Below are 11,962 nucleotides of genomic sequence, written 5' to 3' on the forward strand. Positions count from 1 at the left end.
TTGAAAATGTCAATGTTTTCTTAATTTATCTTTGTTTCTTAAGGGTTCATTTTGAAGACTTTTGTATTATGTTAAAATATTCCATACCAATGGTGGTAGTCTTTGGTTTTATCATGATTAAATGCTTCTTAAATCCTCTTTGCTTTCAGCAAGAAAAGTTGTGATCTCCATATAAAGCAAATTGTTATGAGTCTTCTAATCTTGGTGTTAGGTTCTTCTCCATATAATGCAGTTTTTCAGCATACAGATTTTAGAAGGACACGGGCTTGATGCACACCATTCCTGATTTATAATCGTACAGTATAATCTTATCCAGATAACTGCTTCTTGATCTGTATGAAAATTCCACATGTGCACAATTAAGTTTATTAAATTCTTATTCTTTGAAATCTGTGTTTTGTTATGGTCTACACAGTTGAAATCTTTACATAGTTTATAAAACACAAGGAAACATCTTACTGGTTTTATGATCTTTTAGCCAAGATTCATCCTACCCCAGCAGTGTTACTTACTCAGCATTCTCTTTAAATTCAGCTTTGATTTCTGGTTGTTCCCATTCAGTGGTATCACTGCAAACATTTATTTAAAAATTCTCCTCACCATAATTTTACTTCCACTTGATGTTAATGATAATTGTTTGATAATTTCTACATTGCTTTAAATCACCTTTCTTTGGGATGGACACATAAGAATCTTGTCAATTCAGCTGACCAGGTCTTCCAGTTTGGCACTGAATAGTGATTACTACCACCACTGGTTTGTCACTTTGTCATACTGTGGTGGCTTGTGTGTAGCTGTAATGGTGGACAAACACTGTGTCACCAGTGTATCTCCCTTCACCAGTGATGGGCAATTTTCAGAGGAGCTTCCAAACTAAAACAGATTGGGAAGAAGAATCAGGTGATATACTTCTGAAAAAATTGGCCATGTTTTAAGATAGCACCCAAGTAAAGCAGTGTATCATTATCTGATAACAATGAAGGTTATCAATTTTTAAACTTTGGAAGTCATGTTTTGATAGATCACAATTTGATAATTCCTAGGACTATAATAAGAAGTAACTTAGTTTTAAAGAGTACACATCAAACCTATTAAAATGCGATAAATGCTTATAAATAAGGTTAATATGAGGAAGGCCATCCCTTAATGAAAAATTAATTTCTACATTGCCCATTAATAGGCTTGTAGAGCAAATACTTTTAAATTACTTCTATAGTGTTTGAGCCAGAATCATACTTAAAAATCACATGTTCCCTGGCTAATAAGACTCGTTACCTGAGCAGACTTTCTGATTATTTTTTGGATGTTTTATAATTAAAAAAAATGTTTACAGATAGCTTTCTAGTGAGTGAGCATTATAATTTTACAGATACAGAAATATTTGTAGCATTGAGGACAAGAGATTTCTCTTAAATATATGCTTTGATATTAGCACTTATTACTATTATTAAAATCATGTTAATCTCAATCTTGGTAGCTCAGTTGTTCCTATTGTAGTGTACATATATTAATTAAATGGATATTTAGGATATATATTTGTGGGTGTTTGTGTTTATTATGGCACACATTGAAAGTTCTAGACTAATTGCTAATCGAAAGATTGTCAATTCGAACCTACCCCAAGTCACTCTTAGAAGTAAAGCCTGGCTCCTTAAAACCATGTGGAGCAGCTCTGTTCTGTACACATAAAGTCATCATAAATTGGTATCAACTCATTGACAACTAACAACAACAACTACATAAAACTATATATTAACCTACTATGCCCTCGAGGTTCGCAGATGTGTTTGTGTGTGTATGATAGTGGTGGTTTTTAGGTTCTGTCAAGTCAACTAAGAGTCATAACAACCCTATGAACAATACATCTAAACTTTGTCCTATCTTTTGCCATTTTTACTGTCTTTGCCATATTTGAGCCCATTGTTGAGGGTTGTCCTCTCTTTCACTGACTTTCCATCCTTCCCAGAATGTCTTTTTCTAAGTCCTGACCTTTCTTGACAGTAGGCCAAAGTATGTGAACTTTTACCATCCATACCTCTAAGAAGTAGCCTAGTTACGCCTCCTCCAAGACAGACTTGCTTGCTCTGTTGCAGTCCATGGAATATTCAAACACCACAATTCAAAGGCATCATCAGTTCTTCTGTCATTCTTCTTCCTTATCCAACTTTCAGATGCATAGGAAGCAATTGAAAACACAAGGGCTTGGATCAAGGTGTCCCCTGGTCTTTAAGCTGACATTATTGCCCTTTTGTTAGGTTGTTTTTGTTTTTTTTTTAATACGCCAAATTCTTTATTGGTCTCATTTCTTGGCATTTGAAATACTCTTCAGTAACATCCTTGTCCTGGTATTCAACAACACAACTGCAGCCAATTACTTTGTGAGGTTTTCCTTCTCAGTAATTTTGCAGAGGCCTGCCCACTCCCCCATTTTCTTCCTGTCATCAGCGGTTGATTTGGTTTTCAGCGCAAAGGGCCTCTACTAACTTGACATATATAGGCTCATTACAATTGGATACAAGCACACAAAGATGGGCTAGGCGCTTGTCTGTGGCTTTGGCAGCTTCGTGGATTATGCATGCTAGGCCTTTGTGGATGAGGGCAGTCTTTAGCACCTCTTATAAAGCAGTATTAACATCCATTTCGCCTCCAGCATCAGTGCCTTCCTTGGCCATGGTGGTAGGTTATGGGTGGAATGGAATCTTGAACACACTCTTGTTTCTGCCTCCTGTACTTTAGCACTTTGAAGAGGTACTTAACAACTGATTTTTCCTGTGCATTGTTGTCTTTTTATTTCTCAACTGCTGTTACCATTGGATGTTGATGGTAGAAGTAAAATGAAATCATTGATAACTTCAAATCTTTTCTGCATCTATCATGATACTGTCTATTGGTCTGGTGGTGAGGAATTTTTATTTTCTTAATGTTGAAATGTAATCCATATTGAAGGCTATAGACTAATCTTTTGCAACAGTACTTCAAATCCTTTTCACTTTCTGCAGCAAGGTTTTACTTGGAGAAAAACAAGTTATTGAAAATAGAAATAATAGTAATTTTCTATGTAATGCATTTGGTCAGAAGTATGAGGCTGGAATCCAGTTTGGAAGTCATCTGCAGCAGCCCAATTCTACAGAGGTTTGATTCCTGGTTCTGGTTAGGATTAGGGTGGAATGTTTACTTGCCAATGGGTGTGAGTTGATTTGATTGAGCCTCCTATTTAAAAATGTATTTGGACCCAAGGGCCACAGGCCCTCAGCTCTGGTTTTAATTGTGTACTGGTCGGTCTATTTGCTGTACAGAAGTAACACGTGGTTGCTGTGATGCTGAACACTGTGACAATGATGTGTCAAATGTGATAATGGTTACCCATAGTGGGCAGTGTTTTGTGGAGCTTCTGGATTAAAACAAGCTTGGAAGCAGGAGTGGCATCCACTTCCAAAGTAGCTTGCCTCTGGAAATTCTATGAACGTGGAGAAACGATGAAAGTTACACAAGTTTTCAGGTTACAGTCACTATGAGTTGTCTGTGACTTGATGGCACTTAACACCACCACAGCATTGTTTATTCGCCTATACATAAAATATGCCTAATGATTTATGTTTTTATGATAATATTTTACTCTTAATAGAAAAATTACCATTATTTAAAACATTAATTTGCCTCTCTTGCTGCTTTCTGTTTATCTCTTGGAGTATGTATACATCTAGATGAAAAAATTTACACTTAAAAGATCTCAAAAAAATTCTTGGTGACCATCAAGTTGATGCTGACTCACAGCAAATCTGCAGTCGTCACAGTCACTGGTGCATTTGAGCCGGTTGTTGAAACTCCTAGATTAGTCAATTTCGTTGATGATCATTTTCTTCTTCACGGACCCTCTGTTTTACCAAACATGATGGATGTCCTTCAGGGAATTGATCCTCTAGATAAGTATGTAAGATGAAGTGTTAGTGTCCTCATTTTTAAGGGACATTCTTTTTGTACTTTTTTTTTTAAAATTTTAGTAAATATTTAGAGATTTTGGATTTCCATTCATTCATTGTTGCACTTTTGTCCCTGCCCCCCCCCCTATTCAGTATCCCTTGCCAACACTATTAAGTCAAATGCATAAACTCTTCCCCAGTCTTTTCTTATTCGTTTTGCAGCTTTTTGAATGCATATGAGGTGATTTAAAATACCTTGGCTTGGATCTTGGCACATTAATCTTCAAAGTAACATCTTTTAAAATATTTTAAAGATGTTAATTTCTTGTTTGTTACTGCCATGAGCATTGGTTGTGAATCCAAGTAAAATTAAATCCTTGAAAGTGTCAGTCTTTACTGTTTATCATGATGCTGTTTATAGGTCCAGTTTAAGAAATTTTATTTTCTTTATGTTGAGGTATAATCCAAACTGAACTCGACTCTTTGATCTTCAACAGTAAATGCTTTAAGTTCTCTTCAACTTTTCAGCAAGGAACGTGTATATCACAAGTTGTAAATGATAAGTGAGTCTTACTCCAATCTTGATGCCACGTTCTTTGTATAGTCCAGCCAGCCTGTTGAGTTATTTGCTCATCATGCAGATTGAATAATGAAGGGATGGATGGTGGTGAAGGGATACAGCTGTTGCTGAATTCAAAAGAATTTTGACTGAAAGCAGAGAATACTAGAAGGTTTGTTTATCTTTGTTTACTTGATTATGCAGACATTGAACTGTTAACATTGCAAAAAATGAGGAATCCAGAAGACTTAATTTTACGTATGTGGAATTTATATTGCATCCTGGAAACATTCATTCTAACAGAATAAAGAATGGTACAGTGCTTTAAAATCAGGATAGATACATATCAAGATTGTATCCATCCTTTCACTGTACTCACTCAGTCTGTATACTGACCACATAATCTCAGAAAATAACAGGTAAATATTTTGCTTACATTGAGGTTAGTGATGTCTTTATAATAATCTTAAAGGGAAAATAAAACAATTCAGACATATTTCACTCAGTTCAAAAAAGAAATATAAAACTGAAGAGGTAGAATGTTTTTTAATACTTCAGTCTTCAATTTATTTTTTAGTATTTAGGAATATATCATACCTATATTTTACCTTTTCTGTCAGTGTATAATTTTGGTTTAGCAAGTTTCTAATAGGAAAAACAATGTCAGTGATCAGAAATACACTTTTTGTGTGTGTGTGTCGGTTGTACTGATAGCTCCAATCCCAGCCTGCGCTCAGGACCCAGCTGCACTGGGCCTGTGGCAGGGTCACTCTTCTTAATGCCTATGGAGATCTGCTCCCAGCCTGCCCAAAGACATCATTGCTGATCTCAGATGAATCCTGGCTGAAAACAGAGTACTAAAAGAATGTCTTTCTGAGTTTTATAGACTATGCAGAGGCATTTGACTGTTTAGATCATAACAAATATGAATTCTATACCTAAATCATGAAGCTATTGTCTGAATGGAGCAAAGCAACACTGTATGGTTTAAAATCAGGAAGGGTGTATGTCAGAGTTTTATCCTTTTCCCCATCCTTGTTCAGTCTGTCAGCTGAGCAAATAATTCGTGAAGCCAGACTCTACAAAGATCGGTATACGAAGAGGAATGTGGTATAAGGGTATGCAGATGCTAGTTTGCTGAATGTGAGGAGAACCTGAAATACTTGTTGCAGAGAGGATCCAAGACTACACAAACTTTAAATATGGATTATATCTCAACATCAGGAAAATAAACCTCCTTACGACTGGGCCAGTGCACAACATCATGATAGACGGAGAAAGGATCTACAATTAACACTTTTGCTATCAGCAGTGGAGATCGAGAAACCTATTACTATGGGCTAGTCTGCTGTCAGGGACCCCTCCAAAATACTGAATAGCAGTGATGTCAGCTTGAAGACTAAAGTGCTCTTGATTAAGGCAGTGGTCTTTTCATTTATGTGCTTTACATCTGAGAGCCAGACAGTGAATGAGGATGTCAGAAGGATAATTGAGACCTTCAAGTTGTGGTGTTGGAAAAAAGTGTGGAATATTCTGTGGACTGCGAAAAGAACTAACAGATATGTGTTGGAAAAGTTCAGAGAGCCCCTTGGAAGCAAGAATGGTGAAGCTCCATCTCTCATACTTGGTCCTGTTGCTAGAAGAAGCTATTCCTAGGATGGGATATCATGCTTATTATAAAGGTGGAGGGTCAGCAAAAGATAAAAAGACTCCCAATGAGGTGGATTGAACCTGTAGCAATGGGCCCAAGTGTCATCAGAGATGATGAGGATAGCTCAAAATAAAAGAGGATTCAAGTTTGTAGTTTTTAAGGTTGCTATGAGTCATAGTCAGCTCAATGGCACCTAAGAACAAAGATCACTAAATGATTTTAAAAATTGGAAATTTTATTACTAGTGATAAAAATGTCAAAACCCACCATTTAGCACTATTAGTGTATTTTCTTTGTTTCTTGTTACTGATTTCCCTGTTAGTACAGAGCCCTGTTTGCACAGTGGCTGAAAGTCCTCAGCTACTAACCTCAAAATTAACCTTTGTATTTACCAGCCACTCCACAGGCCAAAGATATGGAAGTCTGCTTCTGTAAAGATTTACAAGCTTGGAAATTCTATGGGCAGTTCTTTGCCTTTTTGTAGAGTAGGAATCGACTAAATGACAGTAAATTTGGGTTTAAATCTAACAGAAGTATAAGGCTATTAAATATGGGCAAGAACCTGGAGCTTGAAGAGTTCTTGGTGGTGATTTAATAAGTTAGCAATCACGAGAGACTTCTGCAGAGCCACAAGTTTTCTTTTGCTCTCGTTGCTGGTTGAAAATTGTATACAGGGGGTGGGGGGAAATCAATAGAATATTTTTGGCCTTTTTAATTATTAGAATTATGTAAAACAAAATTTATTTTTTTATGTTAATCTTTAGTCTTTTGATGTAAGGACTTTGACTATCATACATGTTCATATGATTATTTCCCTATTCTTGTTTTTTGATGTTGGTTTTTTGTTTCTATTGTGGTTTGTTTTTTGTTTTTTTAAAATAAGTGGTAAGGGTGAACTTAGAGAGATCTGGTTACCTTGTCTGTTGGGTGTTGCACTACTGACTCAAAGGCAGTGCCCCTCATTTGGTTCGAATCCACCAGCCACCCTTTGGAAAGGAGATGGGCAATCTCCTGTGTATGTCACAGAGGCCAGCCAAGTTTAGAGTCAGCAATGAGGGGGACCCCATTTGACTACAGTGAATAAGTGAATGTATGTAAGTAAGTAAGTGAGAATGAATTTAAAACCTTTTCAAATTAGGTATTTCAATTTAAGACTGATAAAGGTAAAAAACAAAAAAACACTGACTGGACTACTAGTATTAGTTCAAATAATACAAAAATACTCTTGTTTTCCTAGACTTTTATTTGTAGATTGAGAAGCATTGTCTGCATTTTGTCTGTTTTTAAAAAAAGTGATGAGAGAACTCCCTCTAGTGTCAGAAATATCCTCCTAAAGCATTAATGTCAATTACAGGAAGTTTTGGGAATTATTTTGTCTTTGGATCTCTGGACATAAATTTCATTTTCTTTCCTTTTTGTTATTCTCTTTTTCTTAAAGGCCTAAAAGGGATGGGGCATGGAATGAGGGCAGTAGGAAATATGGGAAAGGAAGAATCAAAATGCCATATTTACTTTTTACAAATAGTTATTTAAATGACCTGGAATAAAGCCAGATTATGCAGTAGAGAAAAAAGGGTTTGTTGTATTTTAGTTTAATTTCCTTTTTTTTTCTAAATTACTAAGCACAGCTTTAAAAGACTTTGTTTTTCAATTCTTTATGTCAGATTTCATCAAGAGAGGATTCTTTGCATTTTCTGAGAGCAACAATTTCACTGAAAAATTGCATTAAAATTAAGACTGATTTTCTTTGTGAAAGTGATCTGTTACTTTTTATTCTTATATAGCCATATCTTTCTGTGGGCATAGTTTATACTTATTATATGTACTAATGGCAAATTAGCATTCTACATAGTTCCTCTTATTTTTTCACTCTTCAAAATGAGATTTTTAAATTACTGGCTCACTGCCATCTCTCTCTAAATGTGTAGCACTCAAACACAAACCTTCAACTAGGAATCTTTTGAAGGGTTATGGAAACAGAACCTTTCCCATTTGACTCATGGGCCTTTGTAGCTTGAACAAGGAAAGTAGTGTTCTGAAAACTGGAGCATTTTTGAAACCTCTAGTGAAAATATTTCAAGTACATGAACCGGAGATTAACTCCTTTCACCATGTTCTCCAACAAATTAAACAATGCAAACAGATTTCAAGTACATTCTTGGTAATGAAATGCTTGGGTGAATTATAATCTTAATTGCTATTGTTCATTTCCCACAGCTGCATTTTGACACTTTTAACTGTCTAAGCCACACATTCTTCAGCCACTAGCATAAACAAAAGCATTCTGAAATCCATCATTTTATGGCATCTTAAATTGTAAATCCGTCAGTGGCTGCCTTGATTTTATTTTGTCTTCATTGTTGACAAAATTAGAAAAAAAGATACTCTTTTTCGTCTTCTATATTTACTTTCAAAATTATTGTCAGTAGAATCTTGGATTGTTATAAAAATTCATTCAGTGATTGTATTACTATTTTAAGGAGGCAAGTTGAGTTTGAATTTATGTCCGTCCCAGGGAAATAATTTATACTTATTTTGTCAAACTGGTTGATATTTTAGAAGACAGCTTTCGTCATGATTTGAAAGAGTGTAGTAAGAGTTTATTTTTCTTCTTTAGTATAGCAGTCTTCTGACTACAAATTTAGAAGTCAGATTTATTTAGTAATTTCATAAGTCACATCTGTATGCACAATGGTTCTTTTAAAACTTGAACCCAAGCTCTATAGTCTCTTCCATAAAGGTAAAGAAATTATTTATAATGCATTTAGAATTTCTGTTTATATTTGAGAAAAAAATTGAATGCCAGTTTCAGCCAAGCCTTCTAATTACAAACAAAGCAAAACTTTTTGATGAACAAAAAACTAACAAAATTGGAAGGTATAGATAGCCAATCCCAATTTTTTTCCAGTTTTTTTATAGCAGAGAGATTTGAATAAACATATTCACAGACATCTTTTACAATTATTATTTAGTAACAATAATTAGAACTCGAGATGTTAAATGAATAGAATACTTCTATACATTTTCACAATTATTTCATTATTCTTTCTCAGAATGACTAAATTGTTAACGTTTATTTGAACTTGAGGAATTATTTTAAGAGCTAAACATTTCTTAATTTTGAAGTTTTTTCAAAGTTAATTTTTGGAAAATATTTACTATTTTTAAGTTTTAATAGGTGATTATTATCTTTAATAGCTTTAACATTAAATTAATTAAAGATCATTATTTTTAATGTTATTATCTAATAATAGCATGTAATGAGCACTTCTATAAGTCAGGCACTGTGCTAAGTACTATTTGATGTACTGTAAAATAATTTTGAGGCAGATATTCTTTTTATTTTAATTTTTACTTTGAATAATTTTGGTTAAGGAAGTAATTAGAGCCAAGCCTTTCTTCTTCCTAGAACCCATGTTCTCAATCACTATTGAAATCTTAAAGGAATGTTTACTACATGATCGTAGTCGTCTTTTGGTGGAATAGTATATAGCCAGTAAAAATGAGGATTACTCTGTTTATCTAAGTATATGGAAATTTGTTTGTAATATGGGTGGAGGGGAAAAGACTAAGTGATTTCAATCAAATATATATTTTTAGAGAATGTTCTTTTTTGGCATTGTGCTTGTTTCTTTAGTGTAATTTAATGTTCAGCTGTTAAATTTTACTTACTAATTTACAGAATTTCTGTAAACTTAAATATAATAAAGCAGATGAGTCAGGAAATTGGCAGTTTAGTTTTATAATATAGTCTACCAGTTGAGTTTACTTTTTCCTATGACCCAGACCTTTTTTTAAAAACTGGACTTAAGCCAGCTCTAATGTAATTTCTCATCTGTATTCTTGAAGGCTAATGGAATAGTAAAATTTTCTTAAAGATAACCTAAATGTATTATATGGTATCCTTAGGGTAGCTTGTGCATGAAAGATGTTTTCTTTCCCACCCTGTAAAGTTATCTCATTAGGACACCCAGTAGTGTCATTATTAAGTTTTCATGTGTTGCTCAGTTTTGATGCTAATATTTGTGCGTATGTGCGTGCATTTTTTTCTCTGCAGCACCAATGTGGTTATGAATTATTCAGAAATTGAGTCTAAGGTTCGAGAAGCAACGAATGATGATCCTTGGGGACCTTCTGGGCAACTCATGGGAGAGATTGCCAAGTAAGTGATAATTTGACTCAGCAGTGCAGAAAGAACCTAAGTACTTTTACCCAGACATACGAACTTGGCTTTAGGTTTTAAAGTCTTTAGCTTCTCAACTGAAACTTTGCATAACTTTTGTAATAAGGCTAATAGGTAGTTTTATGCAGGGTCCATTCTCTTGAAAAAATAACTTTAAAAAGTAAAACAAAATGTTGCATATTTTAGTGGTTCCCCTCTCCACCAGCAATGTTGAGATATTGTAGCTATTTATGTAGTATTTTCTACAATTTTTTCCCCCTGATGAACATCTGTACCATTTTTCCAATATATGTAAGGATAATAAAGGCTGATAGTAACTACTGACTGGGGTTTACAAATGTGCTAGGTATTATACAAAATATAGGAAAAACATTTTTAAGGAAGTACGGGTTTGTTGTTTCTTTTTTTTTTAATATGCTTACAAATTTTTTTCTGTTCTTTGGTGAAACAGTTACTTAGAACAAGCCTGCCATCTACTGTCAAAATTAACATATTGCGAACTCTTAAGGAAAATTACTTTTATTTCCCCCAGGGCTACATTTATGTATGAACAGTTTCCAGAACTTATGAATATGCTTTGGTCACGGATGTTAAAAGACAACAAAAAGAATTGGAGAAGAGTTTATAAGGTATGGATAGAAGTTTACTTTTATTGTTTGAAATAAATGCTTAAAAACCTCAAATACGTAAAACTTAAGGGGGGAGGTGTATAAAATTTTGGAACACATTACATCGTAGAACAGCATTTTCTAGGCAGGTAAAAGAAGTAGACTTATTACAGTATACTGTTTTATAGTCATTATATCAGTGTGAAATGTCTAAAAAGTAATAGTAATGTAAATGTCTAAAAGTAATAGTAATGTTTGAAATGTGTAAAAGTAATAGTAATGTTTCTAACTTGAGTATTTAAATTTATTTTTCCACAAAGCATAAAGCTTCTCATATGAAAATAAGGAATCTTTAATAGTTTGCATGTTTAGCCATGAACAAAAAAACACAATTTAAAATAGCTTATCACCTGTACGTAAAAATTTATGTAATTCATAATTTAACACACTATTCTTAAATGTATTATTATAACATAATTTAAAATGTAGTAACTAAAGATTTTAAAACATCAGATTTTAAATTGCAGTATTTAAAAATGAACTCTCATTCAGCAAAGTCCTTTTCTTTTGTTCTCATCACTTAATTATATACTACAGAATTCTACAGCCAGATACTCTTCTTCTTCCTCCATGTTTTCTTGTGATTCAGATTAATTTTCTGTACTTTCCAAAATGGCACAGGGCATTTGTATTTGAAACTTTCAAAGTAATATTTGACTATCAAGACTGAATAAATCTATATTTATTTCCTTGATTTTTTTCCTTTATTTGTTTCTTTAAGACATTCACTGTCTTTTTCCTGGTTTATGCAATAAGTGTGATCAAATAGATGAAATGGCTAAATTAAATTTACTTTTTTAAGTTCTCAAGTGGACTACTTTTTTAAGGGAAGTATTTGATAGAATAAAGTTTTGTGCCTTTCAGTTTCAGCAATATAACTAAAATTTTCATATATCTAATCATCTCTCCATGAGTACTATACCAAGAAATATTAAGTTCTCTTTTTTTAACTCTTAATCAGAATTATAATACATTTTATAT

General features: G+C 33.7%; 1 protein-coding gene and 1 pseudogene across 1 annotated transcript in view; one reads left to right on the forward strand and one right to left on the reverse strand.

Moving 5' to 3' along the window:
- The window catches only part of LOC102866200, a 52,261-nt pseudogene extending 49,589 nt beyond the window's left edge, over positions 1 to 2,672 (reverse strand).
- CLINT1 (clathrin interactor 1) overlaps positions 1 to 11,962 on the forward strand; it is a 97,210-nt gene that overhangs the window by 49,832 nt on the left and 35,416 nt on the right. The window contains 2 exon segments of the mRNA XM_006901967.1: positions 10,188 to 10,292; positions 10,846 to 10,942. Of these exon segments, the coding sequence (XP_006902029.1) occupies positions 10,188 to 10,292; positions 10,846 to 10,942 (202 nt within the window).

The sequence above is a fragment of the Elephantulus edwardii genome, unplaced genomic scaffold, assembly GCF_000299155.1.
Source record: "Elephantulus edwardii isolate Elephantulus edwardi_28Jun2011 unplaced genomic scaffold, EleEdw1.0 scaffold00354, whole genome shotgun sequence".
NCBI lineage: Eukaryota > Metazoa > Chordata > Mammalia > Macroscelidea > Macroscelididae > Elephantulus > Elephantulus edwardii.